General features: G+C 47.0%; 1 protein-coding gene across 1 annotated transcript in view; it reads right to left on the bottom strand.

Annotated features, from left to right (window-relative positions):
- The window catches only part of SBSPON (somatomedin B and thrombospondin type 1 domain containing), a 29107-nt gene extending 6439 nt beyond the window's left edge, over positions 1 to 22668 (bottom strand). The window contains exons 1-4 of the mRNA XM_067712064.1: positions 22400 to 22668; positions 11506 to 11700; positions 2600 to 2690; positions 902 to 1078 (exon numbers count right to left, since the gene is read on the bottom strand). Of these exons, the coding sequence (XP_067568165.1) occupies positions 902 to 1078; positions 2600 to 2690; positions 11506 to 11700; positions 22400 to 22613 (677 nt within the window). The 5' untranslated portion in view covers positions 22614 to 22668. The remainder of the gene's footprint in view (positions 1 to 901; positions 1079 to 2599; positions 2691 to 11505; positions 11701 to 22399) is intronic.
- Between the last annotated feature and the right edge of the window lie 248 nt (positions 22669 to 22916).

The raw sequence follows: 22916 nt of genomic DNA, 5'->3' as shown, positions 1-22916 counted from the left end.
AAATGGATATGTGGTATATATACTACTACTCAGACATAGAATGGAATTCTGCCATTTACAATAACATGGGTGGACCTGAAGGGTATTAGGCTTATTGAGATAAGTCAAACAGAGGAAGACAAATACTGTATGTTATCACTTATATGTGGAACCTAAGAAAATAAAACAAACTAGTGAATATAACAAAAAAGAAACAGACTCACAGATACAGAGAACAAACTGGTGGTTACCAGGTGGGAGAGGGATGGGGGAGGGGCAACTAGGGGGAGGGGATTAAGGGGTACAAACTACTGTGTGTAAAATAAATAAGTTACAGGGATATATTGTTCAGCACAGGGAATATAATCAATATTTTATAATAACTATAAATGGAGTATAATCTGTAAAAATTTTGAATTACTATGTTGTATACCTGAAACTAATATAATATTGTAAATCAACTATACCTCAATGAAAAAAAATAGTAATAGAAAAGAATGATTTTTATGTTTTTAAAGAGTTGAAAGAAAATCAAAAGGATATTTCATGATACATGAAAATTATATAAAATTGAAATTTTAGTGTCCATTAATACAGTATTATTAGAGCAAAGACAAACTCATCGGTTTATATAGTGTCTACGGCTGCTACTGGACAGGTCTTCGGTAGTCACTTGTGAGCTCGGCCTGAACCCCAATATCCAAATTCACTCACGCATCTCTGATACAGAGCCTCTAAGTCCCAGAGTATGAACTGGGTCCTGGACTCTGGAATTGCCAGATGGAATGTTCTCCTCACTGTTCTGATTCCCCAAATCATGCCTTGATCTGCTACATCCTGGTCCGCTGTTCAAGACATGGAGAGGACAGATCTCCCCAAATGAGTCCCAAGAAACATCCTCCAACCAGTTTCCCTCCCTTACCCGTCAGAGTCCAGGCCGTCTCCAGAACATCGAAGGCTCGCAGAGTTCATAGCTGGAGGCTGACAATCTACGCACACCGTGTAGCCCTCTCGGAGATACTGCATCCATCGGGTCAGGGGCCGGTTCTCCGTGGCGCAGTGGTGAGTCAATGACTCTGTCTTGAACTCCATACAGTATCTAGGGCAAAAAAAAAAAAGGAGCGAGTTCACTTGCTGTTAATTAGAAATGGCCTAACGCTGGAGAAAGGCTTAGGAAGCCGGAACTCCCCGAGGACACGGGACAGCCTGGAGAAGGTAGGGCGTTGCGTGGTCACAGGTCACAGAATGCCTTGTCAGGTTTCTCATTCGCTGAGCTATGATGTCTGACTGACAACTGAACGTTTTTGCTGTTTTTCAGTCCACGGTTGAATTATCTGGTCAACACGAATTTGCAGAAACTTGTTTTCATATTCTGTCTAGTCTGACCACGAAATTGTGTCTAAAAGCACATGTCAGCAGGAAAATTGCCCATGATAACTTTGCTGAGATTTTAATGAATTACAGAAAGTGAACAAGACCTTGCTTGAGCCTGAGAACATGTGAGCCCCAGGACGGCTAGTCCTGGATTTCCAGCCCAGCACTTGTGTTTTTCTGCCCCACAAACATTCCTGGGGCCTTCCCTGTTCTCCCCACCTGGCAGATGAGTTTTGACTTGAAGTCAAGCATTAAAGTTACACTGGGCATCACAGATAAAAGGACATGGGAAGCTGAGACATGTTTTCCTGTAACAGACTAGTGTCACCTAATACTGAGCTGCAGGAAACACTCTATTATGTGACTAGACTCTGAAGGCTCTGGGGGCGCAGCCAGACATGGATGAATATTTTAGAGTCTTGTACTTAAAAGCAACACAATTTGGCAATTCTTCAGGGAAACAAAACAATGTGGCATTTTAGGTCCTAACTATGCTAAAATGGGCTAGTTTTTTTTAAATCCATACAATTATGAGCTGTAAAAAGTTAGATGGAAAGTGTCTGGAGAATCTGCTTCAAAGAAGATCTTTAATGACGGTAAGTATTATTTATTAGATACCTTAAGGTATTAAGGGAGGAAATTCTCTTGATACAGCTTCAGTCAATTTCAGACAGCTTAACTCTGACATCTTTTCAATGATATTTTCTCATTAAATTCTCATAGCAACCCACAGGGTAGGAATTAATATTCTCATTTTACAAGAAGGAAAACTAAGGAGCAGTGAGAGGTAGTGTGGGGATTAGAACATGCAGTGCGTCTGGCGTCTCTATTCTGACCGCAGAAGGGTGGATTTCTAATGAGGTCAGAGGTTCCTCCCAGCCTGAGCCATTAGGTCTTGATAAAGTCCTCAGAGCTCAGGTGGAGGCCACGTTCAAATTCACCAGACAGAGGCGGTGCTGGAGTCCACAGTCCCCTAAGGACTATAAGATGAGCAGCCTTAGTGGGACTGACAAAATAGTATCACCTCATTTTTATACAGCATGTTTCTACTCAGGGATCAGACCCCAGAAACAAATCTTTTTTAAACGTAAAACAGGGGAGGGACAAGTACTTCCCAGTTCTGTGATAAAGAGTCACATTTGTCAATGAACAAATAACAGAAGAAAACCCATGTAGCAAGTTACCTTTGTGGGCTGACTTGACCGACTAACCGGAAAAACATAAGTAAAAAAAAACAGCAAGTTACCCAGCATCCTCTGTGTCTGTGGACCACTGTGGGGAGGCCGCTTGTCTTGTTCGCTGCTTGTTGAACGCAGAGGTAGTTATAAAGGCAGGGACTGGAAAAGGAGAATGACCTTGAACACGTGAAGCCTGAAGTACCCAGAGCGACATTTCCCAAACTTGGTTTCAAACCCGTCTAAAGCCTTCCATCCCTAAATCTATGGGACACCATCAAGGAGTGCAAGGAGGTGAAGTCAGAGTCCCCAGAAACGAATTCCATAAAGCTTTGTGCAGTGTAGTTGGGTAGGGAAGGGAACAGTAGGCTTTTGATAAGCACGCTTCTCTGCAGTGAAAACACCGCGTGGAAAGGCAGGAGAGGGGCCAGGAAGCACAGCCCAGAGGGAATAATAAAAAGATGGGCAGGTCGGGGGAACCAAGGAAAAAAGTAAGGTACTAGAGAAAGGGAGAGGATTTTTTTTTTCTTTTTTTGTGGTACGCGGGCCTCTCACTGCTGTGGCCTCTCCCCTTGAGGAGCACAGGCTCCGGACGCGCAGGCTCAGCGGCCATGGCTCACGGGCCCAGCCGCTCCGCGGCGTGTGGGATCTTCCCGGACCGGGGCACGAACCCGTGTCCCCTGCATCGGCAGGCGGACTCTCAACCACTGCGCCACCAGGGAAGCCCGAGGATTTTTTTTTTTAATGGAAAGAAGAGACACAGAGAAGAAAAGGGAAAGATAGAAAGAATAAAGAAAAAGCAGACAGAGAAGGAAAGAAGGAAGGTAAGAGAGAAAAGGGGGTAAAAGGAGAAAAAAAAAGACAACCAGAGACAGGAAATGAGAAACGGAAAAAACAAAAAGAGCAAAGGGTCAATGTTCCCAGGTGTTCTGATAACCACAGCCTGGAAGTTTCACCATCAACCCTAGAGCCCAGGGTGTGACCACCAGGTGCTGGCCGGCATAGCACTCTCTCTACACCAAACTCAGAGAAGGAAGGTCCTAAAGCACCTCTCCTCGCCCCTCCCCCCACTCCCACCTCTGACACTCTGGGTGGGAGAAAAGAAAACAGCCAGAAATCCTTCCCTCCCACCTCTGCTCTCTTATTTTGTTTGTCTACCTCCTGTTTCATCTCTTAGTCTGGGGGGGGGCGGGCATCTGTTGCTTTGTGTAGCACCTGGAGATAACCTCTTGATTCCACCCTGCTGTCAATTCAAGAAAGGCAGGGTTTTGCCTTGTTCATCACGGGAGCCCTCACACATTTACATGCTCAGTAAATATGTGTGCGAGGAATGAATGGGTCTATGAGGGAATGAATGAATGGATGAATGAATGAAATTGCCACCACGGTTCACGGGTCCTACTTCCCTGAGGTCTTCTGTTCCTATACTGAGCCTTGCAGCTGAGATGGCTCAACCATCCTTCTTAGCTTTCCTTTCAGAAACTGGACCATCCCAGGAAGGGGAGATACCAGCTCAGGTTGACTTCTGCGATGCCCCATCATCAACAAGAGCACAAGGGCGTGCGGGTACCAGCAGCAAAATAGAGGCTTCAAGCCCGCATGCTCATCTTGCTAAGCTCCTTCCTGCCACAAGATGGCAGCCTTAATTCTTCTTTAGATTTTCTGAATGAGGAGTCATTCTTCTACCATGGGAATATAAGACAAGTGTAGCCACTTGATCCTAAGCGTCGCAGGCATAGCTTTTGCCCCGTGTGTCTGAGCACCTAATCTCTGGAGTCTGAACGCTACCCACATCTATTGTAAACTACAGACTCCCAGCCGAGTGGCTCTTCCTCGCTGTGCTAACATGTTTGTTTTCCAAAGAGAACATGTCATTCTTTCTAAATGTGACTGTAGCTTTTGCACTTCCAAAATCCACGGACGGAATCAAAAAGGACAAGTGAATGCATGTACGTTAGGATCCTTCTCTGTTTCTCTTAGACCTAATTATCAGAAACACAAACAGCGAAAGGCTTTTCATTTTCTCATGTATTGTTTTCATTTCTGTTCTTCTGACGCATTTATAGGCTTATTCACTAAGTGAGGAATGCGTTTACTGCTACATCCACGTAGCATTATATCAGTCAAACTATAACATTTTCAGGATGTGTTTCTTTAGCGCGAAACATTTATCTGAGCTCCTAATTGGTACTGCAGGTATTATTACAAAAGTTCAAAGGCAATGCACTTAATGTGTAACTCGGAGGGTGGGTGGGAAACTTGGTTAGGAAGTAGAGGGCAAGTGTATGACTATAGTTTCTGATACAAAATCTGAAGAAGAAGTTCTAAGATAATAAAAATAAAAGCTAACAGTGATGCACCTCTAAGTTTCCAGGCATGATGCTAAGTGTTTTTCATGTGTTAACTCATTTAATTATCATAACCCTGCTCTGAGATAGACCCTATTATTTCCCCATTTCACAGATGAGGAAACTGTGGCCCAGAGAGGTTAAGAAACGTATTCAAGGCTCATGTCGAAATGTGGCAGGCTGCCTCTATTGCAATGCAGATGACAAAGTTTCACTCTTTTAAGTTTCAATATTGCAGCATATTACCGATGAATTGCTTAAATTCGGCTGTGTTTTCCCTTTCTGTGCCTGATCGCTGCCCTTAATGAGAAGTGAGATTTGAGAGAGGAGAGAGGGAGATGGTAGCCCTGACCCTCGGATTTCCCTCAGGCATGGGGGAGGGGCGGGAAGTGTGGTCCAGGAGGTGGCGGAGGGCTCATGGTGGGCGCAGATTAACGCCTGGAGCAGCATGGCTCCTTGAACGTGTGCAGCCTTAGCCTGCTCGTTTACAAGGTGCTTTCACGTCGTATGTTACCGATCTTCACCAAAGCTTTGTCAAGAGGTGTTCTGAGCAGGTTTTCTCATCAGAAGACTGAGGCTCCTCGAGGTTAAGTGAAGGGAAAATAACTAGTAAATGACCAAGCAGGAGCCCCAGTACAGACACTAGCTTCTTGAAGACTTCCTATCCATGCCCAGTGTCAAGCCTCTGTGCTTATGACCCATCAGAGAAGCAAGCCAGTAACCCTGGACCTTGTCTCCTCCGTTTCCTGCCTCCTCCAGCCCGGGCTTGGTTCGGTGGCACATTCTATCGAGGGGGGCGTCCTTCCCTCTGGCAAGAGTCTACAGTAAACGATCCAGATCTCCTGGCGAGCTCTGAACCAGCACCACTTTTCAACATCCCCCAGAAATTCAATTTTTCATTACTTAAGAGCAGTAAGTAATTCAGAAATGATTTTTGCCTCCAGCCCCGCTTTTGCCTCTGTGTGGAAGCACGTAACCGGTGCCCCAGGCTCTCAATAAACGTCAGCTACCCCTCCTTTCCCCTTTCTGGCAACAATATTCAATGTAATAGATTCTCTGTTAACAGACTATCTGCCAGCTTTTCTGGCATCCCTTCCACCTACCACTGTTCGCTTTTACAACAACTTCCACTTCTAAAAGCGTGGCACTGCACCTGCTTACTTTGAACATGAAAGTAAATTAAATTTGCTTTGAGAATTTCATAAAGCCCTCTGACACAGTGGGGTGCCACAAAAGCAGGCTTAGAACCACTAGTCTGTAGCATATGGTGTAGAAGACGACAGAGTGAAAATTTGACAAATAACACCAGCCTGGAAGTAGACGGTTCATGATATGCACGGCAAGCTCGCAAGAGGAAAACGCATATAAACAATTGTCAGGATGGGCAACAAATATATAATATGGGCTTTTGCATTTGTTTTTATGATAGAAATAGACTCATGATACACGTTAAATGAAACAGAAAGAATGCAATGGCTACTCGATTATTAATAAGAGTGTCTCAGTGATCATGTTTCGTTCACTGGCCTTGCATGGCCTTTATATTTCTACTTAGTTACCAGATTCTGTAACTGTGATTTTAAAATATAATACTACTACTAATATACGAATAGTAATGAATTTACAATATCAATATTAATTTGCAATATAATAATAATAATAACTAATGATAACACTTAACAGCAAAACTATCAAGGGGGGGAACCCACAGGATTTAGAGCCATGAGATCCAGGTTTAAATTCTGGTCCCTTTACAAATGCTGTCATCTTACTGAGCTCCAATGTCTTCATGTGTAAACCAAGAATGTGACACTGTCCTACATCCATGACAGGCAGAATAATGGCCCCTCCCCAAGATGTCTGTGTCCTAATCCCCAGAAGCTGTGAATATGTTATGTTACAAGGCAAAGAGGAATTCAAGTTGTTACTCAGTTTACCTTAAAATAAGGAGATCATCCTGGATTATCCAGACGGGCTGAATGGAAGCACAAGGGTCCTTCAAAGAGTCAGAGGAAGATGTTACCGTGGAAGAAAGGCACAGAAAGATGCAATGTTTCTGGCTGTGAAGATGGAGGAAGGAGGCCATGGGACAAGGAAGCTTCTGGATGATGGAAAACGCAAAGAAACCGATTCTCTCCCAGAGCCATCAGAAAGGAATTCAGCCGCACCTACACCTTGATTTGAGCCCAGTGAGACCTGTCTGACTTCTGACTATAAAACTCTAAGATAATACATTTGTGTTGTTTAAGTCACTAAGTTTGTGATAATTGGTTACCTCCAGCTTTCTGAAGTATTGACTTCAGAAATACAACCACACCCTGCGTGTGTTCCTCTAGAACATGTTTTCCTGTGAGCGAATCTCTTCATTTTACTGTCCTTCACCATTTTGGTAGGCTGAGAATTTCACAGTTTATCAAGTCCTGGTTTCATGAGGATTAAAAATATTATTTCAGTTCTTCCTGAAATAATAAAGATCAGAATGAAAATAAATGAAATGGAGACTAAAAAACGTAGAATATATCAATGAAACTAAGAGCAGCTTCTTTGAAAAGATAAACAAAGTTGACAAATCTTTAGCTAGACTCACCAAGGAAAAAAAGAGGACTCAAATAAATAAAATCGGAAATGAAAAAGGAGAAGTTACAACTAATACCGGAGAAATACAAAGGATCATAAGAGACTATTATGAATAATTATACACCAACAAATTGGACAACCTAGAAGAAATGAATAAATTCCTAGAAACATACAAGACTGAATCACGAAGAAATAGAGAATCTGAATAGACTGATTACTAAGAGGGAAATTGAAACAGTAATAAAAGAATCTCCCAACAGACAAAAGCCCGGGACCAGACGGCTTCACTGGAGAATTCTACAAAACATTCAAAAACATTTAATAACCTTCTCAAACTTTTCCGAAAAATTGAAGAGGAGGAAAACCTTCCAAACAAATTTTATGAAGCCTGCATCACCCTGATACCCAAACCAGACAAGGACACTACAAAAAAAGAAAATTACAGTCCAATACCCTTGAAGAACATAGATGCAAAAATCCTCAACAAAATATTAACAAACTGAATCCAACTATACATTAAAAGGATCATACACCACAATCAAGTGGGATTTATTCCAGGGATGCAAGGATGGTTACATTGATTTGCAAATCAATCAATGTGATACCTTTACAAAACGAAGGATAAAAATCATATGATCATCTCAAAAGTTGCAGAAAAAGCATTTGACAAAATTCAACATCCATTTATGTTGTTGATGTCAACAAACTGGGAATAGCAGGAACGTATCTCAACATAAGAAAGGCCTTATTGACAAACCCACAGCTAACATACTCAATGGTGAAGAGCTGAAAACTTTTCTTCTAAGAGGAGTAAAACAAGGATGGGCGCTCTTGCCACTTTTATTCAACATAGTATTGGAAGTCCTAGCCACAGCAATTAGGTAAGAGAAAAGAAATAAAAGGCATCCAAATTGAAAAGGAAGAAATAAAACTGCTACTATTTGCAAATGACATGATGCTATATAGAGAGAACCCTAAAGCCTACACCAAAAAACGGTTAGAACAAATAAAAGAATTCGGTTTCTCATAGGAACACACTATGAGAAAGAGAAATTAACAGAACAGTCCCATTTACACTTGCATGGAAAAGAATAAAATACCTAGGAATAAATTTAACCAGGAGGTGAAAGAACACTACTTTGAAAACTATAAGACACTGATGAAAGAAACTGAAGAAAATACAAATAAATGGAAGATATGCATTTTCATGCTTCCTGTTCCCTTTCCTGTGACCTGCATCATCCTTCTCTGAAGAGATCCAGGGCTGGGAAGGGGAAGGGGTCTGGGCATCCTGGAGCCACAATGAAGATTCAGATGTGCTGCAGGTATACGGTCTAGCAGCCAATCCCTATAACTGAATGGTGCAGTTGCTTTTTCTGATAGATCTGCTATAGGCTGTGACAGCCATCCAAAAAATCAATAATGTCCCACAGCGACTTCCTCCCTCAGCCTTTCTGTAGTGTTTCTGCAGAGTGCCTGAGCTGAATGAGAGCTCGTTCTGTGACCATTGTTGTGAGCCCTAAATTATTTCCCTGCGAGCTCAACTCGACTGCTGTATCCATGAAGGGCCTCTGCCCTGGCCCTGCCACTACCCACTCCACTCCCCAAGAGATCTTTTCAGATCACAGATCTGATCACACTGGCACCTGCAGAAAACATCCCAGAGGTTTTCCACGGCTCTTAAGAAAACGACCAGAATCCTAAACAGGGACCCCAAGGCCCTGCATCCAGGGGGGTGTCAGCCCAGAAGGCTCGCTCTCTGCTCCCCACACACTGGCCTTCCTTTGGCTTCTCAGATGGGCCTTGTGCCTCCCCCGTGTTATATAAATCAGCCAAAGATGGGCCCTAGGTGGTTTATTTTCTCACAGCAGGCTGAGACCTGTTAGCCTCAAAAGCTACTGGCACTGGGCTTCCCTGGTGGCGCAGTGGTTGAGAGTCCACCTGCCGATGCAGGGGACACGGGTTTGTGCCCCGGTCCGGGAAGATCCCACATGCCGCCGAGCGGCTGGGCCCGTGAGCCATGGCCGCTGAGCCTGCGCGTCCGGAGCCTGTGCTCCGCAAGGGGAGAGGCCACAACAGTGAGAGGCCCGTGTACCGCAAAAAAAAAAAAAAAAAAAAAAAAAAAATAGCTACTGGCACCAAACTCAAACTTTTATACATCCAATCTTTAAAAAAATTTTATTTATTTAATTTGTTTATTTTTGGCTGCACTGTGTCTTCGTCGCTGTGCAGGGGCTTTTTCTAGTTGCGACGAGCGGGGACTACTCTTGGTTGCAGTGTGTGGGCTTCTCATTGTGGTGGCTTCTCTTGTTGCGGAGCACGGGCTTTAGGCGTGTGGGCTTCAGTAGTTGTGGCATGCGGACTCAATAGTTGTGGCTCGCGGGCTCTAGAGTACAGGCTCAGTAGTTGTGGCGCACGGGCTTAGTTGCTACACGGCATGTGGGATCTTCCCGGACCAGGGCTCGAACCCTTGTCTCCAGCATTGGTAGGTGGATTCTTAACCACTGCGCCACCAGGGAAGCCCCAATTTGTTTTTAAAATAGCCAAACAAGCAGATTTTTAGTCATTTAGGTCCTGCCTGTTTTGCATACCCTGTGAAATTACACCCAACATTGGCCGGCCGTTGATAAGGTAAAGCCTTATGGTTACAAGACCCCAAGCCGTCATGGCACCTGCGCTCTGAAGCCCCCAGAGACTCCAAACCACGCTGCTTGGCTAACATCACCTAGACACACAAGCTCCTGGCAGATTCCTCTCTTCCCCTTCTGTATGGGGGTCGCCATATCAGAGCCTCTGGACATCCCCTCTCACGCAACCCTGTAAGGTTGTTTTGTGTTACTGACTCTCGTGGTCATGCGTTTTTCCTAGATCAGTCCCCAAATCCCTCAAACGCCCTGCACCTGACTGTCTGGTTCGCCACACTGGTCTCTCTGCCTACGTAGCTCTGCAGTTCTCAGCCTCATCTCCACATCCTCAGGGAAGTCGCTCCCCTCCTGGCCTCTGGGGTTGCCCTCCTCCACCAAGGCCTGGGGGAATCTGCTTCCAGCACACACTCACAGCTCCCGACACCTCTCCCCTGTGCAGTACCTGGGGTACCACACTGAAGCTGTAATTTCCTGGGATCGGTGTCCTAGGATCATCTGCGTATCATCTCCCCCTCCCACTAGACTGTGATCTCCCTGACAAGCAGACTCCATGTCAACATTTTTCCCCCGTTGTAACTGGCACTCAGCCCAGTGCCTGGCATCAAGTAGACTCTCAATAAATATTTGTGTGTGGAAGGAAAAAAGGGAAAAAATGGCTTAGTGAGGGTCACGCTGACATGGAATTTTCCAGGTTCCTATGAAAAACATGGGATCTTTGCTACCCTGAGAAATCAGTGTTTCGCTCTATCAGATTCAATCCCTATGAACACCCCTGTTTTGGCCTTTTTGTTTGTGTCTGTGTGTTTCCTGTGGCTCCTGACTCGTGATCAAGCCGCCTCCTGGTCTCCTTGGCCACGCCACAGCCAGAACGATCCTCCCGAATCATAGATCCGATCAGCTCCAATCCAGACGGCTTGAGAGGAGAGGCAGGTGTTTTAATCATTTAATCATCCTTTCGGAATTTCTATGTTTTCTACTAGTTTCACATGTATGCAAGCATGCGTGATTCAACAGGAATGACCTTGAAAGGTGAAACAGGGTTATCCTTACTGGACACATCCTAGCCTGAGTGAAATACTCTCATCCTACCTGAAGTCCTTTGTGGTCAGCTTGACTGAGTTTGCTCAGAAACCACAGTGCGCGTCCGTTACACCGGGCGCACGCACAGCGGCAAGGGGCCACCGCCGGGTTGTAACTGGGAGACGGTGGGAGGAGGCCTTTACACAGCTGACGTATAATGCCTTGATCAAGTATTTCCTGAGCTTCCTATCTCCTCTGGGCAGACTGGCCCATCCCATTCCCTGCAGCTCATGGAACTTTCCCGGACTGGCACATGGCCTTCTATGGGACGAAGGGATGGAAAGTCACCAGAGACCCCAGGGGCAGCGATCAGGGAAAGCACAGTACCGAAGGCGTGCCCGCAGTCCTGGCCCTGGTGCGTCGCGTACTCCAAGCAGCCGGCTCTCTCCTCCAGGGCCGGGCAGGGCTCGCCGCCGTTCCGGGGCTCCTGCCGTACCGCGCGCCTCCGCACGCGGGCCGTGGGCCTGCACTGGTCCGCACAGCCGCTCCAGGGGCTCCACTCCCCCACGATGCACGGGCGAGCTGAAAAACAGCACGACGGGAGGCACACCTGAGCAAACCTAGCGCCTGCCCGGCCGTTCCCGCCAACGCACACAGTCAAGTTCAGCCCGCGTACATTGCGCCTGGACCCGGCCCTGGATCGGGGGAACACCCCAAGTTGACATTGATGCCACCCGCCCTGATGGTGAACTGATAAATGAGTATCTCTTAGAGGCAGGCGGATGTTCCAGGATCATGAAGATGGGTCTGAGCCAGGACACACCCGAGTAAAAGAGACAGATGTCTTCAGGGTACTTCCTCTTACTCCCCGGGCTTAGATCAGGTCTTTGCTCTTGTTTTCCTTTGAGTGTAACTTTATCCTCCTCTGGCCAGAACATTTTTATGATAACAATAACACACATTCATTGTAGAAAACATAAAGGAAAAAAAATACATAAAAAAGAAAAGGTATTTCTCCTACCACTTACCCAGGTCAATTTTTTGTTTGTTTGTTTGTTTGTTTTGTTTGCGGTAAACGTGCCTCTCACCGCCGCGGTCTCTCCAGCCGCGGAGCACAGGCTCCGGATGCGCAGGCTCCGGATGCGCAGGCTCAGCGGCCATGGCTCACGGGCCCAGACGCTCCGCGGCACGTGGGATCTTCCCCGACCGGGGCACGAACCAGCGTTAACTCTACATTCGAAGGCGGACTCTCAACCACTGCGCCACCAGGGAAGCCCAAGTCTTATTGGGAAATGTGCCTCCATAAAACATGACTTAGGCCGCACGAAGGACCCCTACCCAGCAGGTTTCTCCTGGGTGCTCTAGTCCCATCCTCCATGGCTCAGAGGCTCATACACTGTAAGAGGCGAAGTTTAGAGACCAGCAACCAGGGCCCACAGAGGGTAAGAATACCCAGGGTCAGGCATGAAGAGGCAGAGTCGGGGTGAGAATCTGCCTCTCAATGCTCTGTCCAAGACTGTAAAATCAATGCGGTTGCACATTTAACTTTTTCATTTAAAATCCCAAGGAGTCTTTTAAAAGGACCGTAATGAGTTTTTAAATTGAATTACTTGAGGACTTGAAATTGGATATAAGGACAAGGAGACAGAAGATGTACCCTGAACCGGATGCCAAAACTCTTTCTTTCTCACAAAATGTGACCCACTTTTCCCAATCACCCTCATACTTTCAAGTTTCCAGAGTCTTCACCACGAAAACACCTGAACTTCTTTGAAATCCGATTGGACTTCCAACAGTTTGTACCTGAAAAAACTCATTTTGTCTCTCAGCAAACTCTAGTTTAGGGTTCATGGCGTTTGGAAGCTGTATCCTTTGGTAGCACATAACTACACCTGACATGAAAAGGGTCACATACAACATAAAGCTCGGTCAGTAATCCAAAAATTTCAGATTGCTTTAAAAGATGCTGTTACTAATCATCTAAAAACTCACAGGCATCACATGTCAGCTACCTAACGAAGCAAGAACAAGCCACGTGAGACTTGGTTCCCAGTATCTGCCACGCACACATCCTTTGGAAAATCAATAACAGGTCACTTCCTGCTCTTCATCTCTTGTTGACCTTCCCATTTTATTTTCACAGTCCCCTGATTTAATTGGCCCATAGAACCAGAAGGCATTTAAAGAGGCTGCCAGATTAGGAGCTGGTTGAGAAAGACACCTTCTGTCCTTAATTCCTTTAATAACTCTTTCTCCCCCAAATCTCTTCATCCCTGAGTCTAGCTAGTCCTGCCCTGGTATGTTGGACTTGAACTACACTTAATAATACACTTAGGGCTTCCCTGGTGGCACAGTGGTTGAGAGTCTGCCTGCCGATGCAGGGGACACGGGTTCGTGCCCCGGTCCGGGAAGATCCCACATGCTGCGGAGAAGCAGGGCCCGTGAGCCATGGCCGCTGAGCCTGCGCGTCCGGAGCCTGTGCTCCGCAACGGGAGAGGCCACAACAGTGAGAGGTCTGCGTACCGCAAAAAAATAATAATAATAAAATAAAAATAATACACTTAATTCAAAGATTAAACATTTAGACATCACTATAAAATACAACTTTGTGGTATTTCCCTGGTGGTCCAATGGTTAGGACTCCATGCTTCCACTGCAGGGAGCACGGGTTTGATACCTGGTTGGGGAACTAAGATTCCACATGCCGTGTGGCACAGCCAAAAAAAAAAAAAAAAAAAGTTATAGCCTAAGTAGGGAGCACTTTCTTTTTTTATTTAAATATTTATTTATTTATTTTTGGCTGCATCAGGTCTTAGTTGCAGCACGTGGGCTTAGTGGCATCCCCTGCATTGTAAGGCTGATTCTTAACCCCTGGACTACCAGGGAGGTCCTGGGAGCACTTTAAAAAAAAAAAACACAATTTTGCCATGGCTTTAACTCAGAACTTAGTAATACGGCCTTGGGTTACACCCTGCCCATATGGTAAAAGTTGACATGGGGGGATGAATTTAGTCTCTCAGTATTTCTTCAATATTTGTGTCTCATGTCTCATAAATGTTTATTTTATTTGGTTTGACCAATAGGCAACGTCCTCACATCACAGAATCATTGAATCAACTGTTGTTCCTATAGGTTAAGGTTTGTCCTTGGCAAAATACTATGCCCTGTCTTTCCAATTCATGACTTTAAAGAGAATCAGAAAGTTCTGGGTCCCTGAACAATCACATCTCGGGGACTTTACTGTCAGAGAAAGTGAAAAAACTTCACATAGAGTTTCACCAGTGGAAAGGGGTTCCACAAAATATTTTGAGCTGGAAGATGAGTCTGAAGTATTTATTCCTATTCTGCACAAAAAATTCTATTATTAATTAACTTGTGAACTTTTGATTATTTGGATTACAATTTGTCACAGGTGATCTTTTGTCACGGAGCTTGGGAGAAGTACAGAAACTTCTGACAGATTTATTACCACAAGTCATATATCTCAACTGCATGACACAGATTTCCTTTTGAACTCTTCCATTAGTGTTCCCTTCCCACTAAAGCTTACCTAACTCACATCTATACTTAGCATATCAAAATATTCTGTCTTCAAATCTGACTTTCTCATCCTTCTCGTTTCCCTGGCTGTCACTGGGGGCTGGCAGACTGTTACCCAGTGAGCACAATCATCTCCTAACTCCAAGTCTGCCCCAGCTTCCCTGTGTCTTAATACTTGGGATTTGATGACACCCTCCCACCCCTTTTAGCGGAAAGAAGCCCAGATTTTTTTTTTCTTTTTTTTTTTAAAACATCTTTATTGGAGTATAATTGCTTTACAATGGTGTGCTAGTTTCTGCTTTATAACAAAGTGAATCAGTTATACATATACATATGTTCCCATATCTCTTCCCTCTTGCGTCTCCCTCCCTCCCACCCTCCCTATCCCACCCCTCCAGGCGATCTCCCTGTGCTATTCGGCTGAAGAAGCCCAGATTTAATGGGTGCCTGGAAGAGCGGCAAAAGCTCCTTTTTTCTCCTTTGTTTCAAATCAACATAACATTCAGGTTGAGTTTCCCCAGAAGCAGACCCTGAGACATGGATCTGAATGCAAGCAATTTATTTGGGGAGGTGATCCCAGGAAATATAATAAGGGAATGGGGAACAGAGACAGAGAAGAAGACATAGAAGAGAGTAGAGGTAGGAAGTAGACTCCTAAGCTTCTACTTTGGGTCCAGCAGGCACCTCTGGCTCTGGGCTCACTGGGCAGTGAGACAGTGGATAGACCCAGAGCGCAAGGAATCATCAAGCCGTTCATGACGTACCAGCTAGTACCCCTTCCTCTGGAGCTTTCTGTTTATCAGACGTCCCCACTACGGCCACAAGGAGAACAGCCAAGAGCAGAAAAGTAAGTCACACAGTTCAATAACGAATCTGCACACAAGAGTAGGGTACGTTTTTCCATGTCCTAACAAGGATATCCAGTCATATCCAAGTACAATTACCTTAAAAGATGTACCACTAATCTTTTTTTTTTCTTTTTTAATGATTTTTTAACCTCCTTCCATGGCTTTGCCATTGAATTTGGAATAAAATCCAACCTCCCTGCATGGCCACAAAGTCCTGGGTGACCTGTCTGTGCCTGCCCGTTGCTCCCACCCGGAGGCACCCCCAGTGCCCCCTCTGCCCCAGGCTCCACCCACTCTGGCCTCTTCACCCGTCTGCCACACCCACCCAGGCTCTTTCACACTCTGGGACCTTTGTCTGTATTCTCCCTCTGCTGGAATGTTCCTCCCACACTGGGCATGGCTGGGTTCGGCTCATCCTTGAGGTCCAGCTGAATTATTTTATTTTCAGGGAGTCCTTTCCTGGCCAACGCATCTAATTAGACACACACAAACACACACACACACACCCCACAAAATTATTTCCTCTCAGAGCTCTGTGCTCCTTGCCTTCTAACATCTCCATAATTCAAATTACATAGTTATTTATTTTGTTTATTGCCGAGTTTTTTATTTCATGCCTAGCACTTGGCACGTGGCAGGCGCTCAGCAAATATTTGTCTAATCAGTGAGTGAATGAATGAATGAAATGGCATTGGGTGAGTTGCTCCTCCTTTCTGAATTACATTCTACATCCAAACAGACTCTGGAAGTAAGAAGCCAAAGCACTGTCCGAGGCTCTAGGGTGGGAAGGAAAGCCGGTAGAAGGAAAGGGACAAAGTCAGAAACTCCCAGAGCCAGACACAGAAGACACTCCTCAACCGGGCGAGCGCTGTCTGGGCTCTCCTGGCGATGGTGGCCCCACAGGGTGTCCACTGGAAGGAGCATTGCTTTCCATGCCTTAAGGTCAGGTAGAGCCCAGCTTCTCCTGGCGGCCACACCCTGTCAAGGCCTTCTTAATCCATGTCTAGCCCCTGCCAGTACCACCTCTTGAAAGTGACAAGCTCTTTTAATATTAACATCTATGGCGTGAAGTGGTATTTCCTTTTATTTGAGTCCAATTTCCCTCACTTGAGAATTTCAGAATATGGTGGAAAAAAATCTGTGTTTATCTTATCTGTTCCACTGGTGGACTTACTGTTTCAGTAGACCCCCTTTTATCTTATCTGTTCCACTTGGGGACTTACTGTTTCAGTAGACCCCCTTTTATCTTACCTGTTCCACTGGTGGACTTACTGTTTCAGTAGACCCCCTTCCCTGCAGCCTTTGGACACATCTCTCTATAGACGTTTCCCCTCTCAGAATTACCGCTGGACTTTCCCCATACCCATTCACAGCCCGGTGAGTGGTGGCAACTAGACACACTATTCTCAGTATGCAGGTACCATAGGGTAATTTTAAAAAAAACTTTTGTTTTCTAATGCCTTTCTTGATGATGCCAAATACACACACACACACACACACACACACACACGGCAGCAAACTGAGCTGAAAGCCAGGCTCCTTCATTTCCTAAATATAGTCTGGATTATTTCTTCTTAATGTAAGGCCTTGCTTATCTTCGTGTAGCCTCACCTTGGTTAATCACAGACACTCAAGCCTTCCTCTTTGCAATCTGGCCCTGCCGGCCTGGCTCTTCGCCACCTAAAAGTTGAAGGCCACCCACAATCAAGCACTTTCTCCCTCACATTGTTAAGTTCTAATCAGGTCTAGTCGTTATCATTCCTAAGGAAATATTCTTTTCACACTTTACCCGCAGCAGTACCATTGATGCGTAACTTCTGTTTCTCGACCATCTACAGAGGAAAAATAAAACCGTCCCTTTATACATACACACACACACACACGCACGCACACACACATCTCATGGTGACACAGTTTTAACTGTATGTCATCTGCCTTTTTCCCTCTCCTTATGTATGTGTACCCTTTCCCAGGAACCCTGTCACAACTTCTCTGAAAGACGAATGAGAGCATAAATATTGCCCAAGTGCCTATGGACCCCCTCAAAAAGCACCAATAAAATGATCAAGTATTTGTTTCCTCTTGCAGAAACTTATGTTATCTGGCCCCTGGTAGGTTGTTTCGTTTTTTTTTCTTTTGAGACGTTAACTGGACAAGTTTATGAAATGGTAACAAGAAAGTGACATGAACTGTCACCTTAGAAAAACAGAATTTTAGACCCCATGCAAGCCTGGGAGAAAAAAGGGAATCAAAATCAAAAAGATAATGATGCTTTTTCTGGGTAGTAAGTTTCCAGGTAAATTCTTTTGTGCATTTCTACACTTTCTGCAACAAACATATATTTTGTGATCAGGAAGGAAATTTTTTTTTTTTTGGCCGCGCCGGGTGGCTTGTAGGATCTTAGTGCTCCAACCAGGGATCGATCCCACGCCCTCCGCAGTGAAAGCGCAGAGTCCTAACCACTGGACCGCCAGGGAATTCCCAGAGAATGTTATTTTTAAAAAGGACATGTGGATATGCCTCAGATGGTACGGCCTTCTGAAGTCACAGTTAACATCCTCCAGGTGGAAACCAGTGGTCATATGTTTTTGGACAAATGTTTGTAAACGACACTGCGATAGCTCTTATGGGATTGCAAAGAGGAGTGGGACATGTTTTTTCACCCTTGAGGGGCATAGTTGATGGAGAAAGAAGACTCACTCACTTTCCCAGTATTTATATGGAGCCTACCCGCAAAGTCCACAGCTTCTCATAAAGGCTAGTTTCTCCGAGGACATGAAAACGTAACGTTTAAACGTGTGGGCTCTGGACCCAGAGCTCCTGGGTTCAAATCTCACTTCATCACTTATTAGCTGTGTGACGTTGGACACACTAGTTGACCTTTCTGTGCTCTGGTTGCCTCGTCCATAAAGTGAGATCAAAATGAAGAATACTTGGGTGGGTGGTGAGACCTAAGGAGACTGAGAGCTGGGAGGTACCTGGAGAGCACGGCCAGTTGGTTTCTTGGATTCCCCATAAATCTAGGAGAAGACACTGGGCTACAGAGGTGACTCAATTTTTGTCCCGCTCCACTTGGGTTAATGATTACTCTGTCCTTAAGTTGCTCATCCAAGATCCAATGCAACCTACTGCTTCTACGGTCTTAGAATGCAGACTCCACGAACCCATCTAATGAGTTAGAGACTGCGTGTTATGAGTCTGATAGGCAAGCCTTCCAGGAAGTTCTTCAGGGCAGGGTAACTCAGACCTGTCCCCTCCTCAGTCTCTCCCCATCCCTGATCAGGCTCAGCCAGTGGAGAATTCTCTATCCTTTATCCTCTGGGGGGTGGGGGGTGGTTACGAAGATACGTTATTGGTGTTGAAACCCATACCATCAACATAATTAGATTTTTCTGAGATGATTAATTTCAGAATTGACTTTCTTGGGCAGTTTAGTAATTCTTCAGATTCAACTTATTTTTATATTTTACTGAGTAAAAAAATAACTTTCAGACTTCCCTGGCGGCGCGGTGGTTAAGAATCCACCTGCCAATGCAAGGGACACAGGTTCGAGCCTTGGTCCGGGAAGATCCCACATGCCGCGGAGCAACTAAGCCCGCGCGCCACAACTACTGAGCCTGCGCTCTAGAGCCTGCGAGCCACAACTACTGAGCCCGCGTGCCACAACTACTGAAGCCCGTGTGCCTAGAGCCCGCGCTCTGCAACAAGAGAAGCTGCCGGCGATGAGAAGCCCGCGCACCACAACGAAGACCCAGCGCAGCCAAAAATAAATAAATTTTAAAAAACAACATCTTTCTATTTAGGAAGAAAAAAGTTCCAGTACGGTCATCTCTTAGCCACGCCAAAAAATAATGTGTTTCTCAAGATGAAAAAATCAGACGCGCTAGAAGTTCCACTGACACAGTTACATTTTTCATTCACGTTTAATGTCATTTCAGTCAAAACTGCTTCGGGCAGCATCAATAGTTAACCTAACATTAGGTAAGAAGGAAGTGGATTCTAAGGGGCCGAATGGCTCTATGTACATAGAGTAACTGGAGGCTCTGCGCCGCTGCACCTTATCTGGTATGATCAATTACAGCTATGAGTTGCCACAAACAGATGGGGTGGATGGCAACTTGAAAGCAGGCAGCGTGGGTTCAGATCTCACTCTGCTGCCCACCTGTGGTAACGCTGTGACAGGAGAGCCCTCTGAAAGCCCCAGCTCCTGCGGCTGGAAAACGTTAATAATGCAGGCCCACCTCCCCTTTCCCCAGATCCCCAAGTCAGCACAGTTGTGATGCTGGTCCAGGGCTGAGGAGACCCAGCATCTCGGCTGTGTCCTGCCCTGCACTCGCGCCCTCAGCTCTGAGGACAGAGCAGGCTTGGGCTCGCCAAGTGGGCCACCTTCCAATTGTCTCTATTTTCTTACTGCCTTGCCGCAAAACTCCAGGCACAGAGAATCTACCAACGAGGAGCCTTTTCCATCGCAAGTCTGCTTTCTGCCTAGACCTGCAAGAGCCTCTCTTAACTCCCTGGGGAAGGGCATTTAAGGCTCCTGAAAATGCTCCTTTAAAAATCCTAGCAGGGGGGCTTCCCTGGTGGGGCAGTGGTTGAGGGTCCACCTGCCGATGCAGGGGACACGGGTTCGTGCCCCGGTCCAGGAAGATCCCACATGCCGCGGAGCAGCTGGGCCCGTGAGCCATGGCCGCTGAGCCTGCGCGTCTGGAGCCGTGCTCCGCAACGGGAGAGGCCACAACAGTGAGACGCCCGCGTACCGCAAAAAAAAAAAAAAAAAAAAAAAATCCTAGCACCATTTCCTTTTCTGGCTTGGGCTTATTTGCCCACAGCTCACAGCCTCCTCCTAGCCACGAAGGTCCTGGGATTTCTTTCTGAGTTCTCCCGGAGATGGTAAGGTCTTCTCTCTTCTGCCATTACTTCCCCAATAAATCCTCAGTCCGAAATGATAGGCTCTTTGTTTTAATATCTCTGGACTGAAAATGAGGGTTTAATTTTTGACCAAATAGAGACTTGGAGGATTCTGCAACTCCTCATAACGCTGGTAGGGCACACGAAATAGCCAGTTTTCCTCCTGACACTCGCCTGTCTAGCGGCGTTCGCTGTCTGTCTTGCTCCCCAGGTGAGCCTTAGGGCCTAGCCTAGCGCTGTCACAAAACGCTGACGCTCACAGGGAACACTGAACAGTCATGAGATGCTTTCCTCTTAGAACCCCCCTTCCCCTTCTAGAGGCGTCTCCCTCATTCTCTGGGACCAGGCTTCCTCTGGGAAGTCTTCCTTGAATTCCTCTGGTCTTCTGAGCTTTTCCTCTCTGGCTTCCCGGATCCATTATTTTGGCACTTAGCGTATTGCAAATGGTTTTGTGTGTGTTTCCCTGCTCCACTCTGAACTTCCAGGGGGCAGAGATTGTGTCTTCATTGTTTTTGTCTTGCTGTGCTTACCACAGACTGGGGCCCATTATCTGAACTGCAGGAATTCTGTATTTACCTTTAAAATGTAGGCAGATCCCTTGAGAGAAAAGGTTACTGAGAGAGGCTGCCATGGTGGAAAGGTTTGAGTGATCCAGGTAACTGAGGCCAACAGGAGTTTAGGGAGGATTCTGTGGGGAGGGAGCAGGGGACGCCTGGCCCAAGGGTACTACATTCCCTAAGTAACTCTTCACCTTACTTTAGTAGTAAAGTACCCTGGCCTTGGAGCAGAAGAGGGAAAGAAGCTTATCAAAAAGATCAATATTCTCAGGTAAATCATTAGCTTTCAATCAAGATTTTAAAAATCTTAATGTTTTTCAACTGTGTTCTTTCAGCAGCAGGCCTGGGTGACCGTCCTGCAGTGGGCTGGTGGCCTCTCCCGGCAGAAAAGAGGCAGAAGGGGTGCTAGTCTCCACCAGGCATCCGGTTTGCCGGGAAATGACACAGCCCTGCAGGTTACCAGGAAGATGCTGAAGGTCCCACAACACCGGGCTCCTTGAGGTCAAACCCTAACGTATGTGTGGCTTTTGGGGTGATGTGATTATCAGGGATCAGGGCTACTTTTATTTCCAGAGCTGGCTTTTCTCAGGTACGCCTTGTTTTTCAGGACTGTACTCACCATGTCTTCCTTTACCTTTTAATTTAATTAAATCAGCATTTGTTGAGCCTATATCAGGGGCTGTGATATTGTGGGAGATTTAAAGATGAAAAAGATTGACCCTAAAGGAAAACCGGCAAGATTAAAAACATACTAGGAACTTTGAGATAAAAATCTTTATCATGCTATATGGATAAAATTGAATTCAACGAATATATGGAACACCTCCTAGGAGGAAGGGGCTGTGCTACACGCTGGAGTGCAGGTGAGGACAACTGTGGTCCTCCAGGAACTTGTTCTTCAGAAGAAAGTACCCTCCCAGGACAAGACCTTGGCGCCAAGTGGGATAATTACACGTCCCCCCCGCTCATCACCCCCTCCAGGGTTAACAGATTGCACGCAGCAGAACCAGCACAGGGGCGTGCCTCTGGGACCTGTCAGCGCCATCTCTCCAGGTGGGAGGTGGCCCTACCAAGCCGCAGCTCCCAGGCGGAGGGATTCATTCGGCAGAGGTGCCCAGCGCCCTTCCAGACAACAGGGCTCCAGCCCCTTCCACCCAGGCTCTGGTGGGAAGGGGGGCATTGGAGCCGTAGGTCTAGATGGAGAGGACGGGGAGATCCCGAGATGGACGGGGCTGGGGACCCTAGGATGGAGAGTCTGGGGTGCTAGAGAGCGGGGTGCTGGAGGATCCTGGATGGAGGCATCCGGGGTGGGTCGGGATAGACGGCACCGGGACACCTGGCTGTCGGGCTGCGGTCCCTGGCGTGGGACCCTGTGCCCCTCCGCTGCGGGCGAACGGCCTGTTGCCCACCCTCGGGCCCGCCACCTACCTGGGCACGCCCTGGCGTAGTCGAAGCAGCAGTCCCCGGTGAGGCGGCAGGCTTGGTCGCAGAAGCACGTCCCGTAGACCCTGTCCTGCCTCCAGCCGTGGGCGAAGCAGGCGGGGTCCCGGCCGGGGCAGCAGCGCCCCGCGTCGGCGCAGCCGGCCAGGGTCCCGGGCCACAACCGCGCCAGCGCGCACAGCGCCATCCACAGGGTCCTCATGGCACGCGCTCCGCACACCTTCGGGGCGAGCGCTGGGCTTCTCGGAGAGCGCCGGCCCCGGAGCAGCCCGGCCTGGCCCTGCCCCGCGCCGGCCCCCGCCCTTCCCGCCGCCCCTCCCCAGCCCTGGCGGCGCGCCCGTCCTGAGCCGGGCGGGGAGGGCGCCTCACCCCAGGGCGCCCGCGATCGACGCTCCGGGCCCCGGCCCCCTCCCCGCGGCGACCCCTCCAGGAGGCAGCGGAAGAGCAGGTGCTCTGGGATCCCAGCGGCCCAGCGAGGTGCCGGGCCCCCAGCAGCCCCGTCAGG

This window comes from Pseudorca crassidens, chromosome 17 (genome assembly GCF_039906515.1).
Source record: "Pseudorca crassidens isolate mPseCra1 chromosome 17, mPseCra1.hap1, whole genome shotgun sequence".
Lineage (NCBI taxonomy): Eukaryota > Metazoa > Chordata > Mammalia > Artiodactyla > Delphinidae > Pseudorca > Pseudorca crassidens.
The sequence above is the reverse complement of the archived record's forward strand: the minus strand, read 5'-3'. Positions and strand labels throughout refer to the sequence as shown.